This window comes from Asterias rubens, chromosome 12 (assembly GCF_902459465.1).
Source record: "Asterias rubens chromosome 12, eAstRub1.3, whole genome shotgun sequence".
In the NCBI taxonomy this organism is placed as follows: domain Eukaryota; kingdom Metazoa; phylum Echinodermata; class Asteroidea; order Forcipulatida; family Asteriidae; genus Asterias; species Asterias rubens.
Window position 1 is genome coordinate 12581693 of NC_047073.1, and position 23838 is coordinate 12605530.

The following is a 23838-nucleotide window of genomic DNA, read 5'->3' on the forward strand; positions in this document are numbered from 1 at the left end:
TAGATACTTGGCACTAGGAACTTCATTGATAATGAGGTTTGTGTTTTCTCAGACTTCAAGAAATGATTGACACACGAACTGTGCAATAGGCCTACACTCGTAACAAGCTAAACGATATCGCTCAATGAACAGTTTTTCCGAGGACACCAACTATTGTTCTCGACATCAAATTGCAACGGGCGTGTGGGTATTTGTTTTCTTCCTTTTGTCCAGCTTCTGTGTTGCCCAATCACCATCGGGTACTCACAGAGGCGGCCTTTATGACTACGCAAACTAATAGTGGTGGTGCGCTCGTTTCTATTCAGAATATTGTTGTCTCATTCAAAAGAAATGTTGGCAACAATTGGCAACAAAAGTTTTCAATCCGAATGCAATAATGTCACTGTGTATTGTGACTGGGTTAGACGGCAATTATGTGCTGAAATCAGAAACCAGCATTTGGATCTAGAACTTTCATGGGAATTATTTCTACACTCCTGTACACCGTGTGACTGTAAACTATTGATACAGCTTGACATTTTCAGTCTTTATTTTTGATAAGTCTGGAGGACGATTTGAAACGAATAATACTGGACTGTTTCTCCTCATAAGCTAAACAGGAAATCCAGATGTCTATCACATAAAGACGATCAACAAAAAATATTTTGTTTAGAACAGTTCCTCAATTTGTTTCTCTCTTTTCTTATTTGTTTTCCATTTTATTGGACTGGTAGGGATTTTGAAGTTTCTAAACTAACCATTTTTTCATGTGAACTATTTCCCTCTGAAATTAAAACCTGGGGAGGGGGCACACAATAATGTTTTGTGGTGTAACAACCGAATCAAGGGCAGTGGGTGTACGTGCTTCCAAAGCATAACAAAAAATACAATGTAATATCTATTAGCAAATAAAGGGAAATTAAAGCACGAATCACCAATGTTAACACAACAGTTTTTTTCTTGTTAGTTTGACAAAAATTCGCGTGAATTTGAAAAATTGGATCTTCACCTGTACGTTAATGAAAATGAACATTGACTGCTCCTTGTAGCTGTCTATGAAACGACCGTTGTCGTTGTCGCTGTCGCTGTCGCTGTCGTTTTTGTTGTTGTTGTTGTGGTGGTGTTTTTTTTTTTTTTACATTGCCCTTGCTTTCCGGTACTTTTGTTATACATGCCTACAGTGTTGGGAACTACTCATTGGCTTACACAATCCATTTCTCACATGAGCTTAGAGACTTCCACTTGTTTGTCAGGAAAGTGTATGGAAGGTATGGTTCTTTTTCAATAATAATTGAGATTTTAGGTCGCTGCTCTGAGCTTTTAGGTTTTCTTTTAATAAAGGAGTAATGTGCAATACTGTGCAATGGAAGCCTGACATGGAAATCCTTGTATATCTGGAGTTTTATTAACGATACAGAAATTAGTTAATTCATAGACAACTCAATGTCATATGACATTCAAGTGAAACGAATTCCGTTTAAGTTTCATAACTTTCCCGTACAGAAAATATAGTATATTTCAAGTTGTGATTATTATACTTGATTAAGTGATTGGTGCAAAATGCCCCATTTTCGTAGTTTGTCAATTTAAAGTTTGCGTCTCCGAATCAAGGTTAAACATCAATCTGTTTTAAATCTGAGCAAGACCATTGAAGGAAACATGCAAAATGAACGAATATACAATAATATTGTTTAAACAATATCTCTTGAAAAAGGCCTAAAATACACCAGGATTTCCTTTTCTAGAAGGAACTATTCAAGTTGTTTAACGAAGAAAAAGTAAATTTGGCAGCCAGTCAACTTCTAGTCAATCTTAATTTGAACAAATTATAGTATTCGCCTTTGGTTCTTTAATGAATTTCGTAAGTTCCTCCTTTTGTTTTGTAAAGTTATATATGGTTTTTATTCATAGAATGGGTCATTATTAAGCAAGGGGGAGCAGCTGAAGTCGACACACAGGCAGCCATGGCGGGACAGCTTCATGTGAGCTTCAAGGAGCTTTTCATACTGTTTGGAGTTTTTGGAGGTATGTACTTGACAAGTCCTAATAATTATGATGCGATGAAACGAGCCCGCTTTAGGATCCTGGTATAGGGTATATTATGGGCGAAGCCCTCGGCGGTTGTTTTGGGGGTATATCCCCAGAACGTGTTTAGTTTGGGCAAGTCTTGAATATTGAAGGAAAATTCAACTATCTAGAACTATTTGCATCAATTAAACTTGGTAAAAATCTTGGAATTTGTTTTGTTCCCGAAAGCATTTGGATTTCGGCAAATAGTCAATTGTAAGTAAGGGAGGACTGTCTATGATTTTTCTGGGGAACAAAGACAAGTACTTTGTAAATTTAAGTAAAGGGATGGATTTATATGTGCCTTGTTCCTCAAACTCAGCCAAAAAGAGGAATTTGTATTTTTTGGAATTTCTTGTTCTGCAGGCCTAGCCCAAATGCATAGACTTTGCTTATGTATATATATGCGAACGAGCGTTTTGCAAATGCACGATTCACGTTTTTGTTCTGCACCACTAAACCGCACTGGTTTAACCGGTTTGATACTTTAAAAAATAATTCTCGATATCGAGAATAACGGATTTATTTTAAACACAATCGTCATGACACGGCGAAACGTTTGGAAACGAGGGTGGGTTTTTCCCGTTATTTTCTCCCGACTCCGATGACCGATTGAGCCTAATTTTTCAGTTTTTTTTGTTTGTATAGCTGTGATACACGAAGTGTTGGCCTTCGAAAATACTGTTTACCGATGTTGTGCGATTGCTTTAATAAAGGCTGGCTTCCACAAATACTTTTTTTTATTTTTTTTATTATGCATCAAAAACCTCATTCAGCCTCCTCGAGTATCAAAAACAAAAATATGCTAAGTTCGCCTTAGAAGAAGCTGAACTGTAAACCTTAGTTAAAAGTGAATTGACAGAGTTAACATGTTGTTATTATTTTGTACTAAATATCAGAATATTTTATCGTATTTTAAAATGTTCAGAAGAACACCACATTCGTAAAAATCTAATGAAATAAATTTAGAATAGTGCAAACTGTTCAAAATGGGAGGTCACTGGAAAATATAACCATAAAGGTCCATTAAGAATGTGTCAGTTAAGGTGTGAGCGAGTGAGCACCTCACCATTCCTTTTTTCACATAAGTATTGTTTTTAACAATGGGAACAAAATAATTTAAATCATTAACTTGTTTGAATGTTTCCTTTCGCTTGCTCATACTTTTGTTTGGTAGTTGAGTCTGTTTTTTTTTTCTTCTTCTTCTAATCAAACAAATCGCGTATTGAATTATGTTCCTCAGTCGTGTTATCAGTGGTAGACTTTACCAGCGTGACAGCTTCTGGCTCCCTGCAAGCAAATTACTACATTTTCATCGCAAGTTATTTGGTGACTGATGATGAGACCACAGCAACCAACAACGAAGAGCTTGGTTTTACACGATTCATACCGACTGGTAGAGCTACCGACATGACTGAGTGGACGGATTCTTCTGGTTCTTTACCATCGACATTGCCAGACAATGTAAAGAGTAAGATATATAAAGTTCTCAATGCCACTACAGGAAGCGTCGGTGTGTTCGAATGGAGGTATGGCTCTAACACAGTGAAAACGATACGGATGAGACCCACAGGTGAGTGATTCAAATGTGAATCGAGCATGTGACTAAGTTTTGCATTTACCAGAAGGAAGAACATTGCATGTGAATATATTTTAATCGATTTGAAAATCAATGATATCGATTTTGGCTTTATTTGTGGTTTTCTGTGAACGGGTGTGTAACAGTTTAATTTGCTTTAAGTAAAACTCATTGAAAGTTATTTCCATCAAGTAAACCTTTGATCACTGTCACGCTTGGCAAAAGGCCGAGGTTTATATGAAGGAAAAAAAAACTCAGAGCGACATACGGTGGCTGCAGTGTTTTTTTTATGTAAGTTTAGACGGTAATTTTTTTTATTTTTTTTGATGTGCAAGTATTTCAAAAGTGGTTTTCAAGAGATTAGGGGAACCCACCCCGCCCCTAAAAGGGAGCCTTCATGTGACGTCATGTCGGGAACCCGAGCCGTCGGGCCCCCTGGCTGTGTGCATATAGAGACCTGTGCACTGTGTGGCCTGGTACCTAGGCGCGTTTAGTTAGGGACCAGACTCTTTTTGCCGAATTTGTTTAAATTCCCGACTTGACGTCGATGGTAGGGGGCGGTAACAATCCACAAACGGGGGGGGGCATGACTTATTCGCTATTTACGCAAGTGAGATATGTCGGGGGTAAAAAAAAAACATTTTATTGATGTTCAATACATATATCAGAAATAAATGACAGCAAAATTAACTGTTTTATTTTAATTCACTGCAGCATCCCTTTAATTTGCACAAGATACGTGCGCTTTAACCCACACCTGTGCATGCTATTGTTAAATCGCTCCATTATTTTGCACGAATGGCGCGATGGGTACAACCAGAGAGAACTATTCACCCATTCTGCAAACGGGTGAAACTGTCCCCATTGCGCAAGTCGTGCCAACATAAAATAGTTATGGAATAAAGTAAATGACTTAAAGGCAGTGGACACTATTGGTAATTGTCAAAGACTAGCCTTCACAGTTGGTGTAACTCAACATATGCATAAAATAACAAACCTGTGAAAATTTGAGCTCAATCGGTCATCGAAGTTGCGAGATAATAACGAAAGAAAAATAACCCTTGTCACACGAAGTTGTGTGCGTTTAGATGGTTGATTTCGAGACCTCAGTTCTAAATCTGAGGTCTCGAAATCAAATTCGTGGAAAATTACTTTTTTTCTCGAAAACTATGGCTTTTCAGAGGGAGCCGTTTCTCACAGTGTTTTATACCATCAACCTCTCCCCATTACTCGTCACCAAGAAAGGTTTTATGCCAATAATTAGTTTGAGTAGTTACCAATAGTGTCCAATGGCTTTTAATGACGTAAATGACACCATTAACCATATTTTGTTTTGAACACTTAAACAAACAACCTTTATAATTTCGTTCGCTTCTGAATCGAACAATCCTCATATCCATATTGCAGGCTTTGTACATATTCTCAAAACTTGATGATGTTGGATCCAAAAGTTGTCCAGAGAATTGGAGTGAATGTCGTCAATCATACGCTTTAATACAATTGTATGTGTCATTATCAGCTGCACCAATTAAAGGGACTTGTCACTACTGGGTAGAACACCTTCATGTTTAAATCCAAATTTCCATTTTCAGCTTTAGTTCAATTTTTTTTAGTCAACATGAAGTGTGAACTTTCCACACACAAAAAAGTACAAAATAAATGTTTGAAACTGATTTGTACTTTTCGCGAACACGTCTTTAAACTTAAAAGTTTGTAATAGATGTTAAATTTGCATCCGGGATAAAGAATATTAATTTTGGTTTTTACCCATACACCGATGTGTGTTAGCACTGTATACTCAGTACTTTCCCGAGTCCTGTGAAAAAATATCACAGGCATGCTACTCGGGTGGGATTCGAACCCACGACCCTTGCAATTCTAGAGCAGTGTCTTACCAACTAGACTACCGAGGTTGCCCGGCAGCTAGAGGCAGTTCGAATCCTATGTTTTGGCAGCGGGTACCGCAACGATATAATAGATGTTAAATTTGCATCGGGGATAAAGAATATTAATTTTGGCTTTTGCTCAAAAAGTTTGTGCTAAATTTCTAAGATTGTGTTGTTATAAACAAAATAATTTTTTTTTGTTTAGCTCCAAATTCAACTCCAGTTGTGTTTTTGATGCCATCCTTTTTTATTCTTTGCAAAAGATGTCTCGGCGGCACCCTGGCATCTGTATAATATGTAGCCCTCAAGTAAAGTAAACCTTTAAGTAACCCTCAAGTAAAGTAAAACATGTAGCCCCCAAGTACGCAAACTAAACCATCGACCTAAATAAAACAAAATAAAATATGCAATTTTTCGTCTAAAACAAAATGGTTCACTAAAGCACTAAATGATCATTATACACTAGGTTTAAATTAGTATAAGCCACCAAACCAGTATATGAGTCCATTCAATTATAGACACGAAGTTTGTTTCCATTTTGGTAACTGGGTATATAGTTTTCCTAAAAATGTAATGTTTATTATTGTGCCATTAACAATGTGCCGTTAATGACAATGTGAGCTGAATCATTCCGTCTTTTTTTTTTTTTTTTTTTTTTTTGATAAATTTGACATCCACAGCATCCCTTGTACCAGCCTTCGTAAGCCGTACTGTCAACATCGGCGATGATGTTGCTCTGACCGTTACCAGAAACACAGCGGATGACGAGATTTCAAACAGCAAATGGAGGAAAGACAACGGTGAAGCTTTTAACACGAACATCCTGAACTTCAGCATAAGCAGCGCCAGTACCAGCGACAGTGGTATTTATGAGTGCCATTATAAACATGAACGTGCCAAAGGGAACCAGGCGCTACTGAGATTGATTGTTAGAGGTAAGCAAAATGATTCATTTATTTATTTATTTATTTATTTGTAATGAAAAAGAATATGTTGCTTAACATCTCTCCCATTCTACATAATCCCAACTGGAGACCCGTTTATTTCATAATACAATATGAGATCATTCTTCAGACATTCAAGGCTCTCCATGGACTAGCCCCTACCTACATACAGAGCATGATTCAGCCCCGTAGTGTCAGGCCGGGTCTGAGGTCATCTGGCAGCATTCTTTATGTTCCTCTGACCTGTTTAACAAGCTATGTATGGCCTTTAGTAACATTTCAACACATCTCTGGAACTTTCTGCCTCAGTATCTGTAGGATACACATGACATCTCACGATTCCAACAATCTCTTAAGACCAATGTCTTCAGATTAGCCTATAAACATGAGTGAAATTGTATTCTTGTTCTTGACCAGCGCCGTTGAATGTCATACAGATAAAGTGCGCTTTACAAATTATGTTTTATTATCATATTATTTTAACTGTCTAGATACGAATACTTTCACTTAACTCTGCAATACAATACAGCAGACCAAAACACTGTGCATTAGGCAGTCTATGAAAATAATGGCCAATTAACACACACTAATGCTGCATAAAATGGACTCTGGGCATCCCCAACACCCTTGAGATAGTCTAGAGATACTAAAACAATTCCCTCATACCACGCTTGCCTGCAGAGTATCCATCATGTATTCTAAATAAGGCATAGTCCCCACACTAAAGGCATTAGTCAACGCAAGTCAGTGGGGGAAATCTCCATCATACCTTGGACCAGTGCCAGGGTAAACCAGATAAGCTAGGTTACTCAAACTCTCCATTATGTTTATCAATCGTATAATGGAGGAAATCAAGAAAAGCTTTCTACTTTATTCATAAGAAGAGTAATTAACAAAAACTGTTAATTGTGCCATGGAAACCATGGTTAAACTAGAACCAGACTTCAATGGAAATATGTAAGCAACTACTTATCTCTAAAACATCAGATACACAAATAAATAGGCCTAACATCAGAGACACAAATAAACAGGCCTTTGCTCTATCTAACTGCAACCGAAGCCCCATGCGATCACCAGGCCTTGGTCAACATACCTTTAGCTTGAACTGCGACGGACGAAATATTTCACAAAGTAAATGCGAATGTTTATATAACTGGTAATTCGAGTGAACGTTTAGTCAGCCGTCACCCAAACAAACCCAAGCTCAAAACACCAAAGGACGATCAGGGACGACACACCTGATTTTTAAAGACATGTCGTACAATTCTACCAAAAGGTTCAAGCCAAACTATGTGTTTTTTTGCTAGTAAGCCTATATTTAGTTGCTGCTTACTTTTGTTCGCACTCACTGATTGGTTTACAGACAATTATATGGGTGCACGACATTGCAAATCCACACAGGTCGACTGCGAATAAATGTCCGCATATAGTGGAAACACGTTGGCGTAAGAATAGTTGTTGTCCCCCTCTGTTTTCGTTTAGAATGGCAACTAATGCCAATCGTCTTAACTTCACTGTAGTTATAAGTTATAACTTGAGGCCGGCGACAAACTGTAGCAGAATGTTCCCGGCGGTCTAAGAAGCTCAGGCCAATCATCGATTGCTGACTATTCCTATGTCATCGTAAAGTTGATCGACCAGCTTGCGGCTTAAATATGCAGAATGGAGGGATAAATATTAATAACAAAATAAAGAACAAGTATTTTTGTATGCTGGTTTGTATGCTAACGTATGCAATGTTTTTTTGTTTTTTTGTTGTTTTTTTGCTTTTTGAAAAAAGGATGCCCACAACATAAATATGGCCTAACGGCTTGTAGCAGCGAGTGTCCGAGATGTCTGAATGGTGGTGTTTGTGATGACGTTGATGGTGACTGCATTTGTCCACCTGGGTTTGGTGGTAGACTTTGTGGAGAAGGTGAGTCTAGGTACCTATATATTAACCTTGGTAAATATACCGTTCATATGTTTCAGACCAAAGAAGTCATATTATGGTATTATGCTAATCAACCTGGTTGGACACCAAACTGCCTGCTAAAGTTGTGATTTTTTAGAGTTGTTGGAGCAACGTGCCACCAATCTGGTTGTTTATTACCACCCCCCCCCCCCAAAAAAAAAAAAAAAAAAAAAAAAAAAAAAAAAAAAGACCGCGTGATTACACTGTTCTTAAGAAGTATCATCCATATCAATATACCGCAGTAATTAATTAGGTGTTCATCACATTGCGTTCAACCGATCACCGTGTTTTTGTAATAAACAAAAACTCTATGTCTAGTTGTTGTTGGTATCATGATGCATTAGTAAAAGGACCGAACCGCTTTGGCCAAAAAGGGAGCCTCCGCTGTGACGCTGTTGGGTTGCCTCACGATGGTTCTACATGCAAAGGAATGCTGTTCTGTTTACCGGATCCATACGGATGCAGCTGTGCCGCTGGGTACCAGGGACTTGAGTGCAAGACAGGTACATTTTTAACTCAAACAATCGGAAAACATCATCAAAAGTTTGCCGTTGATAGAATAACATATTCATAAGCTAAACGCAAACAATATTTGAAACTGCTAAGAACAAAATATAGCTTCCCAAGAAAACAGAAATGCACCTATCCCTTCCCCCACTGTCTAGTACGACTATGTTCAGATCAAGATAGTTGCGTGTATATAACTTTTAAGGCGGCTTTAGGGAGGATATCACTATACTGAGGTAGCGCTGAATAAAAACATCGACTACATAATCGCTAGATCAAACCACGCGGACTTAGTTACCATGGGTTGAGAATCCCTCCAGAATTTTCTTTTTTTCATTCGGTGTACATTTTCTGGGCAAAAAGCTTCAATGTACCAGGCGTCGATAAACAGACAGACAGCATTCGGTTTGTTTTTAGCACTTTTCTTTGGTTCTTTCTTAACTGGTTCAGATTGTGATGATGGAACATACGGTGCCAACTGTGCCCAGATATGTCACTGTGCCGAAGAGGCGTCATGTAATGGAACAACGGGTGAATGTGTTGGAGACTGTGCATCGGGATACAAAGGAGATAACTGTCAAGGTAGGTACGGAGTACAGCTCGAAACTTGTAATTTGAGAAACAACCAATTTGAAATTTCATATTTACGTCCATCGGGTCTCTCTTTCTTCTTTTCAGTAGGGCCTACATATTTCATTTTGACGTTGAACGCTAAGATTGTGTTTAAACAATCAATTATTTTAACCATGTACAGATATATGTTATGTGTACAATGACACTTACATATGAAAATTTCGTATGAAAATGTGGTGTCATTCATTAGATAATGCCGAAATTATGGAGCAAGTGTAATATAAAAAAACAATGACAGAAATATTACACTGACATAAATGCTTCTCGGATTCGAACTGTATGGAATAGCAACCGATGTCTTTTATCATAACAACTGGATGTAAAATGTTTCTCAAAATGATTTATGCTTTTCAAAGCTGATGTTAAGCTCACCGAAAGTTGTGTGTTGCCAGAGTGATTACCAATTAATATGCATTATTTTATAAGTTGTTATACGTGGTGTTTTTATTCAACAGAGCAATGTCTTCCCCATGGAGATATTATGCTATCGTGCAACACGACTTGTACAATATTAGGTAGGTTGCATTCATCGGCTGAACCCAGATATGTAGACTTCTTCCCAACTCGCTATATCCTATCTGTGATCCTTTTATGACAATCGCCTTTTGCTCGAAATTATCTCAGAAATTTAGGTATTCAGTTTTAACCTTTAAATCGAAAAATGGTCTGATATTGATTTTTCTTCCCAATGTGTCTTCCTAATTTTAATCATTTTTTTTGTTCACATTTTTGCTTATGCTTTTTTTGTTAGACCGAAAATCATGACCCTTTACTTACTTTCTTATATTCTGCATTGCCTTTTGCATTCTTCTTAATGTAGCTCAGTCGTGTCTCTCTGCATGGATGTATTAATATTCAGTGAGGCGTGGTCTTCCAGGCCAATGTAATCATGACATTAAATGGATTAGTTCATATAGAACGTATTGTATAACCCCTTTTAGGTATGAAAGTCGCCATCTTGTAGGGCAAACCGTATGCGCGTCCAAAAGCGTACACCAAAAGCACGCAGCACACAGCATTCCCGGTGACGTCATATTCAATACGGTCTATACTGGTTCATTTTCACTTATTGAGCAGTGACCATGTGAAGTGAATTGTTTACGCTCTTCACGATGTTATACACTCGGAATGTTCCAATTGATTTCAGATCCCAACATCATACCCCAACGTCTCAGTGTGTCTTCTTATTCTGCTGACGATTCATTCACTCACACATTATCATGGGAACCGGTAATTTGCCCAGCAGAAGGCTTCAGTATAGTGAACTACGTATATAAGGTGCTTGATGGACACGGGAGTGAAGTTGAACCTGTTGAAATCGAGGGTACTTCTGTCAACCTTAACTTGTCTGTTTGCACAAGTTATCAATTCAAAGTTGCTGCACAAACGAGTAAAGGCGTCGGAAATTACAGTTTTGTATCTTACACAACTATATCAAAGGGTAAACAGTTTTTTTAAGAATTTAAATATACATTAGATTGTAGTTTAAAGTGTTTTCGTTGATACCATGACTCAAATAGTGTTTCACTTCTCTTTCATGCTGAAAGCAAGAAACAAAATTCATGAAAAAGTTATAGTATATAGGGAGTCTTTTGTTCGTTGGCAGAAGTGGTCATGGCGGTTATTATTCAAAACTGAAGTTCCATCAAAAAAGTATATTGAAAGTGTTCAGCAGTACAACTTATGCCAACTTGCGATGATGTGTACACTGATTGTCATACGTAGTTCCAATCATCTCGCACCGGCACAGTCGGGCGAGCTTGCTGGGAGGAGGAGCAACTTTGCAGGGAACGACTTTGCCATGGTGTCATATTTCCGTCATATTTCAGTCACTCAAGCCCACAACCAACCAAGGCTTATTTACACAACCGACGTAGCATGCACTCAGCTTAAAATAATAAATTTAATTTCTTTTACAATACAATAAAATTGTTTTTTAAAAGGAACAAAGACCTGGAGTTTAAGTGGGAAATCAGTTTCATTGGTCATGTTTTTCAGTAATTTTGTGTTTGCTTCGAGAAAAAATAACTCCACACTCTTTTATCCGTTTCTTCTTGAAGTTCCAAATCCTGTCACCAACGTAACGGTCTCATCTATCAGTGATACTCAACTCACGATATCATGGGCTGTCCCTGTTACCGACGCCCAAGGTCCTTGTCCTGCCATAGACTACCTGGTGACATATGCTCTTATAAACCTTGAGCAGTGTCAAATGGTCAATAGACGTAGTGACACATTGAATACAACGGCTACTACAATTACCATTGACGGACTTGAAGCTTACTCAACATACAGGGTGAATGTTACTGGCGTGTATGTTCACCTTTGACCTACATTCATTTCACAAAGCGATCATACGCACAAATCTATACATTTAAATATTTGTGATTCCAGCCACACCATCTAGACCATGCAGATATTAGTGTCATCCTCATAATTTGTCAGGCGCTTGATTTCAATACAATTTGTGTGAGTTGGTTGAACCTCATCCGACCCTTGTGACTAAAAACACTAAGTAATTAGATCTTTGAAAACAATTTCATCGCTCAATCATGTTCCTTAAATACACAAGTTTACCGAACCAACATGGCGACACAGCATCAGAAAGCCCTAATAAATATGAGACTGTCGATAAAAAAAGTGAAAACAAAACAACCCAGCATAATACCGTTAGTGGGGCTTAAACAAAGTGGGTCTTCTGACGTAAACGTATCATGCATATTGTTTAAATGGAAATGTGTGAAATTACGCGCTCGGTGGTGTTTCATTGGGTCACGTGGTCCCATCATCCGGGTTATATTCACCAACAACGAACGTATCGCACAGTGCGTTCACCACCCAGTGTTAAAGGGTCTATGTACTTTTTGTAGGACAAAAAAAACGTATTTCCATAACATTGTTTTACTCACCTTAGCAACTAACATTTAAAGGTACGCTTTCTACTATCATTATCTTCAAGCGGAGTAAGTTTAATAATGTAAATCTGTGGCGGTGTGTTTTGTGTAACAAAAAGTACCCAAATCATTTGGAACATCTACATTGTTTGGAACACATACTTTATTGACGTATCCACAACCGGTTTGGTGCGGTTAACTTCCTTGTTTATACGGCTATATCCAATCATGACACAATGCTGACGTGTACATACATTTGGAAATGAGGATCAAAGTAAAACAATATTATCATCTTGACATACGTTTCTTTCCACACAGAGCCAAGTCAACCGCGATCTCTGATCGCTACAGCGATAACCCAGACGAGCATCACACTCAGCTGGGAAAAGCCACAATATCCGAATGGGAAGATCGTACATTACATTGTATGTATACGGTGTTTTACTGGTTTTAGAACCCTCAGACCTGTCGAAATAATACACATTCTTACAGCAGCAGTGGAGGTTGGCGACCAAAGTATATAGTTTAAACGCAATATTTATTCTCAAGGCAGTGCTTCATCTCGAAATTAAGTTCTATAAATGCACGCATAAAAAGACATTATGAGTAACTCCCTCATATTGCTGCTTTAGAGCCTGGTTTGTACTAGACTTGATTCAAGTCCCATTCTCGTTCGGGAGGCCCCTAAGAGCATACCTGCCGCCGTCATGTAGCTCCTGTCGTCCCGAGAAAAGGTTGGGGAATGCACAACATCACAAAATATTAGTTTTATGAGATTGGCACGGGATTGGGACTTGAGTCAAGTCTGGTTTGTACCTAATTTAACATCGTTGCTGATACCTTTGCATACGTTTGATGGAAATCAGATTTCAATGTCAACACCCTGTTTTACACTTATTATGGAATGTCAATTAGATTTTGTGGATAGTTATTATTTTATTTGAAATAATCATTTTGAAAACCTAAAATCTATTTATGATAAAAAAGGACCCGATCTTCACTTTCGTTCGTTTGTACTCACACAGTCTACTCATTAAACCACAGGTTGAGCACCGTGTATATGCCCGCCCATACGACCGTAGCTTCAACTTCTACAGTCACTCAGAATTTTGGAGTTCAAAAGTATTGGCTGCGCCTTTAATTACAGTTATCGGCGATTTAGAGCCTTCCACGCAGTATGAGGTTCGGGTTCAGGCAGTTAACAATGCCAATATAACTGGAAATATTACACAACTGAAAGTCTTCACTGAATTACCAACAGGTAAATAATATGGTAGATATTGTTATGTAATGTTTGTACGTTAGAATATTATGAGCTTAACATTTTTACACTGTTTGTTCAGTGTTTTATCTGTGTGTTGTTATTGTTTTGTTGTTGTGTGTGCTGCTACTGCTGCTGCTGCTGCTGCTGCTGCTGCTGCTGCTGCTGTTGTTGTTTTTTTCGGTTTCTTTAAGGGGGGGTGGTTGGGTTGTGAGGGGCCATACAAAGGTCTTCGAGCTGAACACGATTGTTTTGTATTTCTGCCACTTTCTCGATCCTAGATCTTACTCCACCTGATAAGCCGGCTCTCATCGGGGCGGAGTCGAGTGTCACACATCTGACCATCCGACTAGCCAGTACCAATGCCTCTAAATATACCAGGTAAATTGCTTATAAATGGTTATGTCGTGAGATGGGTTAGTTTAAAGGTATCCCCATCATTGAGTGCCGCGTATTGCTGGGAACTCTACACATTGCTTTCAAATGTTTGGCAGGGAATGTGTACTTATCCATGCAGTGACTCACTGTTATGTAATTTTGTTGATGTTGTTTCGTACACAGTAGCCGGCTCATATGCTATGATAACCTAATCTGGACCACAACACACGTAATTTAGTGGCTGTCACTCAATCTTGGCCGCGTCATTTTCGTTCAAAACTCGTATGCCAATATTGGCAACGGTGGATTACACTTGATGTTTTTAAAAAGACACTGGACACTATTGGTATTTGTCTAAGACCAGTCTTCTCACTTGGTGTATCTCAACAGCACAAAATAACAAACCTGAAAAAGTTGGAGCTCAATCGGTCGTCGAAGTTGTGAGATAATAATGAGAGAAAAAACACCCTTGTCACACAGAGTTGTGTGCTTTCAATTGCTTTTTTTCGAGACCTCGAATTCTAAACACGAGGTCTTGAAATCAAAATAATTAGTGGAAAATTAACTTCTTTCTCGAAAACTACGTCACTTCAGAGGGAGCCGTATCTCACAATGAATTATACTACCAACCTCTCTACATTACTCGTGACCAAGTGAGGTTTTATGCTGATAATTGTTTTGAGTAATTACCAATAGTGTCCACTCCTTTAAATGATATTCGTTAAAAATAAAGAGATTGAATTACCTGAAGATGTAAACAGCACAAACAAATCGTTTAAAAATGGCAAAACGAACCATCTTAAACATGATAGGCACAATCGTGGACCCATATGCCTGATCTCGAACCGGCCCAGGGTATGTCATCATTGTTTCAAACTATTCTTCATGCTCATGTTTTTTATTGTTATTTGAAGTTCTTACCAGATTGGTGTGAAGAGCATTGCTGGTGATTCGACCTTGACTGGCAAAATATCCAAACGATCTGCGCCTGAATTTCTGCACCACGACAACAATCCATCTGCTTATGTTGCTGCTGAATTACCTGGAAGACTCCCAGAAAAGTTTGTCGTTGGTGACAACAAAACCTACGGCGGGTACTGGAACCCACCGCTGCAAGAGGGCGCTGTGTACGAGATCTACGTCGGTGCTGTCAGCAGAATAAATGAAACGGTACGCCGAAGCAAGTTATTATACTATCGAAAACACAAGATAGCGCAATGAGTGTAGCTTAAAAAACAAAAAAAAATATAAAAAAAAATAAGACCGTTTAAGTGACGCTATTACATGTATGTTAACTTGTATACTTTGTTTTCAACCAAACCAATTATTGACAAATCGTGTTCAGAGTTTGTTTTTATATTTATAATGTTAACTGTTTATTCTGTTAAATTAACTGTTTATTTATTTTATTTATTCTGCCACAGAAAGCGAGCGTGGTTTGGAATAACGAACCATTGACAGTGGAAGGTAAGTTTTACTTTTGTTTTAATTTAAAACAGTAAACGATTGATCTATGGTCAAGACGGTTGCTGCAAACATTTCCCCTTTCTTCTCGCCAATAACGCACCATCCTTCCTAAAATAAGATCGGGCGTTACACAATCATCTTTACGTTTTAATACAAGATTATGAAATGACTGGTGACTGTACCTGGGTTAAATGATCAAATATCGTGAGGGTTCATAAGATAGTGTTCACTCCGAAAGTGGAATCAACAAGTAAAATGTAAATCTTAAAAAACGTATGGTAATCGGAAACTGTTAGCACGCAGGAAAAACCATTATGGGGGCAAGAGGTAGACCCGACCAAAACTGTTTCCATACTTTATTACACGTTAATAGGCCCACCCCTAAAATTCATTCAATGTTTTCGTATGATATTTCAAGGCCACAATTAAAACACAACAGAGGGGTGGGCACCATCATGCACAACAAGGAGTAAACAAAAAAGGGTCCTCAACAACAAAGATGTAGTATAATCCAATCAAAAGTGCATTAAGCATGTCCTCTGCTAGGCCTATTCTTTGTAATTATGAAGTATCATTGAACACTCGTATTATTATACACATATTGACTGGCAATGAGGTAACTAGTGTACGTCTATTCCCCCGAGGGACTTTGAGTGATCAGAAGAGCGACACATTTAGGCCCCTCTTCAAAGTATCTGTATTTGTATTTGTTAACGTTTTTTAACAAAAGGGCATTTATGAATGTGACTCGTTCTTAAACGTCCCGTTAAAAACCTTGCAGGGTAGTTGGGGTGTGATAAAGGCCCTCGCCTTCGGCTCGGGCCTTTATCACACGGCAATTCGACCCTGCCGGCTTTAAACGGCCGTGTAAGAACTCGTCGCTACCCTTAAATTCCCTTATTAAATAAATTTTAAGTTTATAAATGCATCTTCTCTCTCTTCTGTAGTGAACGCATTAACTCAGACGCCTATCACTAGAGTGAGCAGTCTTCTGATTATCGTTGTCTGTGTGGCCATTGCTGCTGCTGTTGTGATTGTAGTTGGTGTAATATTTTACACCCGAAGACGTCGTAAACGAAGAGGACGAAATCCTCTGCAGCATGCAGTGGTTAATGCTGGCCAGGAGCTTGTGAGTTATCATTTTTATTTGCAATTACATACATCGTCAATATTTGTATGTATCTTTCCATTTTGCGGAAACTAATCACCCCAAAGACGGTGTTCTAAAGAAAAAAACGTATTCGAAGGTATGTCTTGTGCAAACTCGCCAGAACATTTTATCAAAACCATGTGTCGGTGACGACCACTTAATGGTTTGCTGACATTAGAGCTCACATTTACTGATTTTTCCCCAAACAAACTCAAGTTCACCATTAGTCCGACTTCTCAACTCAACAAACAGCTAGGTACTTTTGTTCACACGATCTCTAGCTCGACACAATGACCTTTGATAACCAACAAATTAAATTATCTATAACAAGTTACTACTGTATATTTTGTAAAACAAAATAGGTTTCTTACGAGAATGCCGAACCAACAGAGGAGAAACCCACCAGCGCACCAACCCAAAGTGGTGTCTCTTTGGTACAAGAGTCAGTTTATGAACCAGTGGGCCCCGGTTCATCTGCACATGGAGGTGCACTCCCAGCACCACCACCACCACCACCACCACCACCACCACCATCACCAGCACCAGCACCAGCACCAGCACCAGCACCAGCACCAGAATCACAACCTACATACGAAGATGTTGGTTTGCCAACGTGGGCTAATCCATGGACTGTCATGTGGGATGATTTGATAGTAGGAATCAAAGTACTTGGGAACGGGCAGTTTGGTGAAGTGCACTACGGCAGCGTAATGTTTAAAGGGGTTTTGTGCAAGGCTGCGATTAAAAAGCTCAAAGGTATGTCTTAGTTTAATTTCCATGGTAACACTCTATAACAGAGATGAGCAGATTCAAAATAAAGCCAGCTAAAATGATGATGATAAACAAATTGTATATCTGCAAGTATTCCTTTTAATTCTACTGACAATGTTTATAGCAGCTATACACTTATCAATCTCTTCAGTGAATAGGTGTCTTTGCGTACGCAATGGTTTTCAAGCCGGTGACTGTTTGAAGTAACAATACACATTTATAGTTTTGCTTAAACATTTTCGTTCGCGAGATTTCATCACTAATGCTTCTTTCTTTGACATGGAATTGAACTTGTTTCAGAAAATGCACTTTCAGCTGACAGAGAAAAGTTCTTAGACGAACTCAAAACTATGACTATTCACGGCAGTCATCCCAACCTTGTCAAGATTCTAGGCGCTTGTCAACATGAAGGTAAGTAAATTCATCTTCATTTTTTGTTGAAAGACACTGGACACTATTGATAATTGTCAAAGCACAGTTTTCTCACTTGGTGTATCTCAACAAATGCATAAATTAACAAACCTGTGAAAGTTTGAGCTCAATTGGTCATTGAAGTTGCAAAATAATAATGAAAGAAAAAACACACTTGTTACACAAAGTTGTGTGCTTTCAGATGCTTGAGTTCGAGACCTCAAATTCTAAATCTGAGGTCTCGAAATCAATACGAGAAAAATTACTTCTTTCTCGAAAACTACGTCACTTCAGAGGGAGATGTTTCTCACAATGTTTTATACTATCAACAGCTCTCACTTACTCGTTACCAAGTCAGGTTTTATGCTAATAATTATTTTGAGTAATATTACCAATAGTGTCCACTGCCTTTGAGATACAAAACACACACAAAAACGAGGAACGTTCTTCACATTAATAACAAGAATGCTTCAAAAACTACATTGCAATAAGCGTTTGGCCAAATACAACCTGTGTAATTTGAATTTGTAATCTCAATATTTGTTTAAGGTGTATTGTACGTAGCTATGGAGTACTTATCCAACGGTGACCTCCGTTGCTACCTGAGGAAGGCTCGATCCATGGAGGATGATGGTCAAGCATCGCTGTCTCCTCAGAAGCTGCTCCAGTTTGCTCTGGATGTGGCTAAAGGAATGCAACACCTGGCTGCATCAGGGGCAAGTATACCATTATTTTTCTAATCTTCTTAAAAAGAGTATTCAGATAACTATGGTTAACAAACGGGCAATCTAATGTCATCACAGCAAAACCTAAGCACATTAATAAAGACTGTAATGCCTCACAAAACAAGTTTTGACATTACTCTCCACAATAATTATATTAAAGTCATCATTTCTTGAGACGAATTATACTGCTGCAATAATCTTACTGTAGCATTTGGTTAAATGGTGACCATAATGTTGTATGGCACATATTCTTTAGCTGCCCAGTACGCAACCCAACAACTTATAGACTACTCCTTTACAAAAGCTTTCAACAGTAATAACACTTGTATTTCGGTTTTAAAATAGAGAACTATTTGAACTTTGATAAACCTTATACTCGCTATAAGATCATTACTCTCTTAGATGGACTATAAGGACACATTTATCACCTGTATGAGTCTAGATTTTGTTTTATTGCTCGTTTTATTTCAATAATAGTTGGTGTTGCGGAAGGCTCTTATAGTATGCACTTTGTAAATGTTTGTGTGATTGGTTTACTCATAACGGTCGGGAGTAAGACTAGCGAGTTGATGTTCTCATCTTGGAACTAATTTTAAATTTCATACTTGTTGTTTTACAGGTGATACATCGTGATTTGGCCTCAAGGAACATTCTCCTTGATGATAATCTGGTTGCCAAGGTTTCTGACTTCGGTTTGTCACGTGGAGAAGATGTCTACGTACAGACATCAAAGGTATCGTATGCTTTACAAGCTACACATAGGGACGCATACAACGGATGTAGCGTACGATCAATCTCAAGTGTTACCATTGTCTTTTCACAACAATTTTCATTCAGACGTGCCCTTGAAAACTGTTTGGCCATGTCTTATCACACTGGCTGTAAATGAATCTTATCATGTTCAATTAGATAAATGTTTCAACAAGTCATTTCACAACGGAAACGATTTGCATTTTTGTGAGAGGTTCTTCTCATCCCGGTGTAAACCTTACTGTCTTTGTAGACTCGTGTCCCTACTCGCTGGCTCTCTCTGGAATCACTGACTCGCCAGACGTACACCTCGAAGAGTGATGTGTAAGCAAATTTTGTGAAAACAACAGGGGCCAATTTCATAGAGCTGCTTAAGCAAAAAAACTGCTTAAGCACGAAAATAGCTCGCTTATTTTACACATGTTACTGGCCAAAATTTCATGCCATTATACATTGCTTGTGACTGGTATTTAGCTATTGTTTACTGAGCTATACAATTGAGTGGAGTCTTGGCCGTTAATCTGATTTTACTAAGCAAGGATCTTTTTGCTTAAGCAAAATTTTGTGCTTAAGCAGCTCTACGAAATTGAGCCCAGTATTTGAACATAAAACTATCGATTGCAGTAAAATATCAATGGAATGTTTTAGTAATTAGTTTTTTTACTGAACATTTTTCCTGAACCAAGTTACTAATTTGATTTAACGTTTGTTTCACACACTAGGTGGTCCTTCGGAATCCTGCTATGGGAAATTGCAACCCTCGGTAAGATAATTGTTCCAAAACAGCTTTAGTATTGTCCAACTGAATGTCTAAATAACTGAATGCACTTTTACGTCATTATGATTGGGTAATCAGTGTATGGGTAAAAAACAAAAATTAATATTCTTTATCCCCGATGCAAATTAACATATATTATCATTGTGATTGATGTTTGGATACAGGTGGTACACCGTACCCTGGTATCAAGACTCCATTCCTGACATCAAGGCTGGAGAATGGATACCGTATGCCCAAACCGGACAACTCGGATGCCAAAATGTAAGATAATGTTGTTAAAAAATATATATGACAGAGGGCAGAGTTAAATCATATTTATACAAAATTTATGCAAATCATAAGATGAGACCAATTGTAACAACAAGAAGTGCATTTGATATGCACCATGAAAGCTTGTTGTATGACATGGATACAAAATCATGCCATGCTTACCATTATGGAAAATCTTAATGTTTAGAGCAAGAACGTGTAGCAATACAATGCGCACTGAATTTTGTCATATTTTTGTTGACATTTCATTGCTCTAGTCTGTCACATTACTCCCGAAACGGCCCAAAGAAAGTCATCCTTACAATGATCGGAAAGAGATGTTCTTGTAAGACAATAATTTGATACCATCGGTCTTACAGGAGTGGTTGAGCTTGTGTTTAATATAAATAAGCATTCAAATGGTGGCCAGGGATTTTAAATTATGATTGTCGGTTGATCTGCTTATTAAAACAGTTACGATGTGATGCTCCAGTGCTGGCAGGAAGATCCGGATGATCGACCATCCTTCAAGAAACTTGTCTCTATCCTGGAAACAATGGCCGACAGCAAGGAGGATCAGGTAAGGATATATAGATGTAGAACTTATTGTGTTGTGAAATTCAAATTATTGATGCTAAGACTTAAAACACGTCTCTGAAGAAAGCTTGCCGTTTTATGATTAACTTAATGAATGTAGAAAATAGAAATTACATAAAAAAAACATAAGCCCTCATCACAAATATTGACATATTAACTATAGATGTATAGTAGGCCTAATTGTTTTGTAAGCTGTTTCGACAAGTAAACTGAACAAGTTTCAACTAGTATCAACCCGATTAGACATTTAAGCTGCTCAAGATTTGTGTTATTCCTGTGTCATTTTTTGATCGAAAAACATGTCTTGTTTCTTTATAGACATTCCGAATAAGCACTTTTTTTTAACAAAACACTTATAATGTTTGAAAACAAACTCTTGCCACCATTATTAATATGCAGAATAAACAAAAATTAATACTCAGTGGTGGTTTGACACAACGACCCCAAGTTAGAGCAGCTAATTTAACAAATAGACGGACGACGTGCCTGATGATAAGGTCTAAGAAATTCGAAAATATTTTCCATGCTGCGTCCAAGCTTGTCCCCAGACACGCGATGGCGACGGCTTAGTTTCGTATATCCTTACTCATTCTTAAAGAGTATTGAAGTTTTGTTTATTTCTTAACAGATCTACATGCGTCTGTTACCGAGTTCGAAACATTATTTGTACGAGAACATACACCCGGAGTTTGACGATAACTAACTTGGTGTTTTCAAATCGTATGTGAACCCATCTTGGTACAAGTCGAACCGATATGATTGTTTTAACGCTGGCGTATAACACTCGCATTTGGAGGTACTGATGTGTCGTAACATAGTTTTGCTCATACTATTCAATGTAACTTGTTAACCTTGTGTACTTAAACAAATACGTAGTTGTATAGGTAAAAGGAAAGAGTGGATCAGATAATGTTTTGGCCATGTTATCCAAACGCCAATGTAATTTAGGCAAAAGCACATGGATAATCCTTTTTATTGTATCATTGGTATAGAAATGTGACCGTTTCATGGTTATCCGCTTAAATCCACTAGAAGCTTTTTATACGAAAAAATTTAGCTGGTTATAAATAAACAAAAATATAAACTGTGAACTTAAAAGTGATTTTAAATGGACACATGTAAGGCTTTATGTATGTATGCTATAGCTGCTAGTGTCTTGATCGTTTTTCAGGTGGTAGTTTATCTCGGTAGTTTGATTGTGAGTGCGTGCTTTCGTTATTCTGGCCTCGTGAACTCCTCTTTACCAATCAAAATGGTTAAATTGTCCTGCTAGGTCTTTCTAAATGTAAGGTGACGCACGGTTAATAAAACAAAAACAAAAAACACTATTTTAATAATACGATTGGAAGTTTAAACATCTAAACTCGAAAGTACTTACTAGATCCATTGTTTGTCGTACTAAATCTACTTTTAATTGGGAAACCCCACCAGATCGTTAGAGGCCCACACATCAACAAGTACTATAACTTTAACTTGAACATCGGTATGTTTCAATCATTTTATCACCAAGAAACCTAACATTAAAGTTATGGTAAACAATTTGTTTTGTCATGTATTCAATCAAGATTACATCGAATCCTGTATGTTTATGTTGAAGTTCTGGATCAAGGAATATCCTATAGGGAGAAACTTAATGTGGGTAAATTTATATTACTGAGCTATATAATGGTTCCATGTCGTTCATTTTCTTAACATTATGTAGTTTGTCATCCTTCTTGTTGACGGTCAATCCTTTCCCTGGTATGTTTGGTATGTTCCTCGTGTTATTATTCGACATGGACAGGTATTTAACAAGTTTTTTGTTGTGCATCGCTCGGAGTATTCTCTTATATAATATACTGAACTAGGATTGAAATATTGTTTAAATAAAACTACATTCAAGTACTGCTCTTTTTTGTCACAGTGACTGTATACATAGACATGAGAAAAACCATTGCTGATACTATTGGTTGGTTTCATATATTTAATTCATGGCTTTTATCAATACGCACACTTAAAAGAGTCGGGTTGGTGAATACGATGAAGTTCAAACTATGTCCTTGTCAATATTGTTGCATTCGAAAGTTCGTTAACAATAATAACACTTATAGTGCGCCGGTATCCAACACAGGTGATGCTCATGATGCAAGGAAGAAACACAAAATTAATGAAAAGCAGCTGTGAAAAAGTGGGTTTTGAGGGCCTCTTTGAACTTATGAATAAAAGACATGTTACGGATATTAAGAGGCAGATTATTCCAAAGTAGAGGACCAGCATGGTATTTAACAAGTCAGCTTCCCTTGCTACGGAACCCCTAAAGGGACATATAGCACAAACATTGGCAACAAATACTGAAATCAAATAATGAGAAAACGAAATTACAATCAATGTATTGCGATTTCATAAATACGAAACAGTATTTCGAGAGAACGATTTAACATTTCGAGGTAACAATATGCAAGGGAATAATGTTTACGCGTTTGTTTACCATTTCAAATTTATCTGGTTACCTGTCCCCTTGGGGGATACGTACCTAGTGGCTTGTTACGACAAGAAAATAAAATATTTAAGACCAAAGCATAAATCAGTGTAGACAAATCATTGGCATTGTTAAAGTTTAACATCATTAATTCAAAACAAGTGTACTTTTGAGGAACTACATCATTATTGCCCAACGTAATATCTGCTCTAGGCCTGGTTAAACTGTTTGAAGCAAAATAAACAGCTGACAGTTATAACAAGAAAACAACTTTGGGTATTTTCATTTTTGTTTCCTGGTCAATGTTATATTTATAATTTTAGTCCCCCCCCCCCCCCCCAGTCGAAAGTTAGCTGTCCAAGCCATGAAGGCCTTGGCAAATGGGTATACCTCGTATGCA

At 37.8% G+C, this 23838-nt stretch overlaps 1 protein-coding gene across 1 annotated transcript; it reads left to right on the plus strand.

The window, feature by feature from the left end:
• Positions 1–1926: 1926 nt before the first annotated feature.
• Positions 1927–23699, plus strand: LOC117297762 (angiopoietin-1 receptor-like). Its single transcript, XM_033780911.1, has 23 exons — positions 1927–2004; positions 3290–3619; positions 6177–6446; positions 8236–8370; positions 8754–8912; positions 9367–9498; positions 10005–10064; positions 10697–10990; positions 12762–12868; positions 13488–13704; positions 13986–14085; positions 14997–15252; positions 15507–15549; positions 16497–16678; positions 17062–17455; positions 17771–17881; positions 18431–18597; positions 19226–19339; positions 19610–19680; positions 20079–20119; positions 20299–20395; positions 20858–20963; positions 21609–23699. Exons 1-23 carry the CDS (start codon positions 1944–1946, stop codon positions 21681–21683), a joined length of 3522 nt encoding a protein of 1173 aa, XP_033636802.1. The 5' UTR covers positions 1927–1943; the 3' UTR covers positions 21684–23699.
• Positions 23700–23838: the final 139 nt, after the last annotated feature.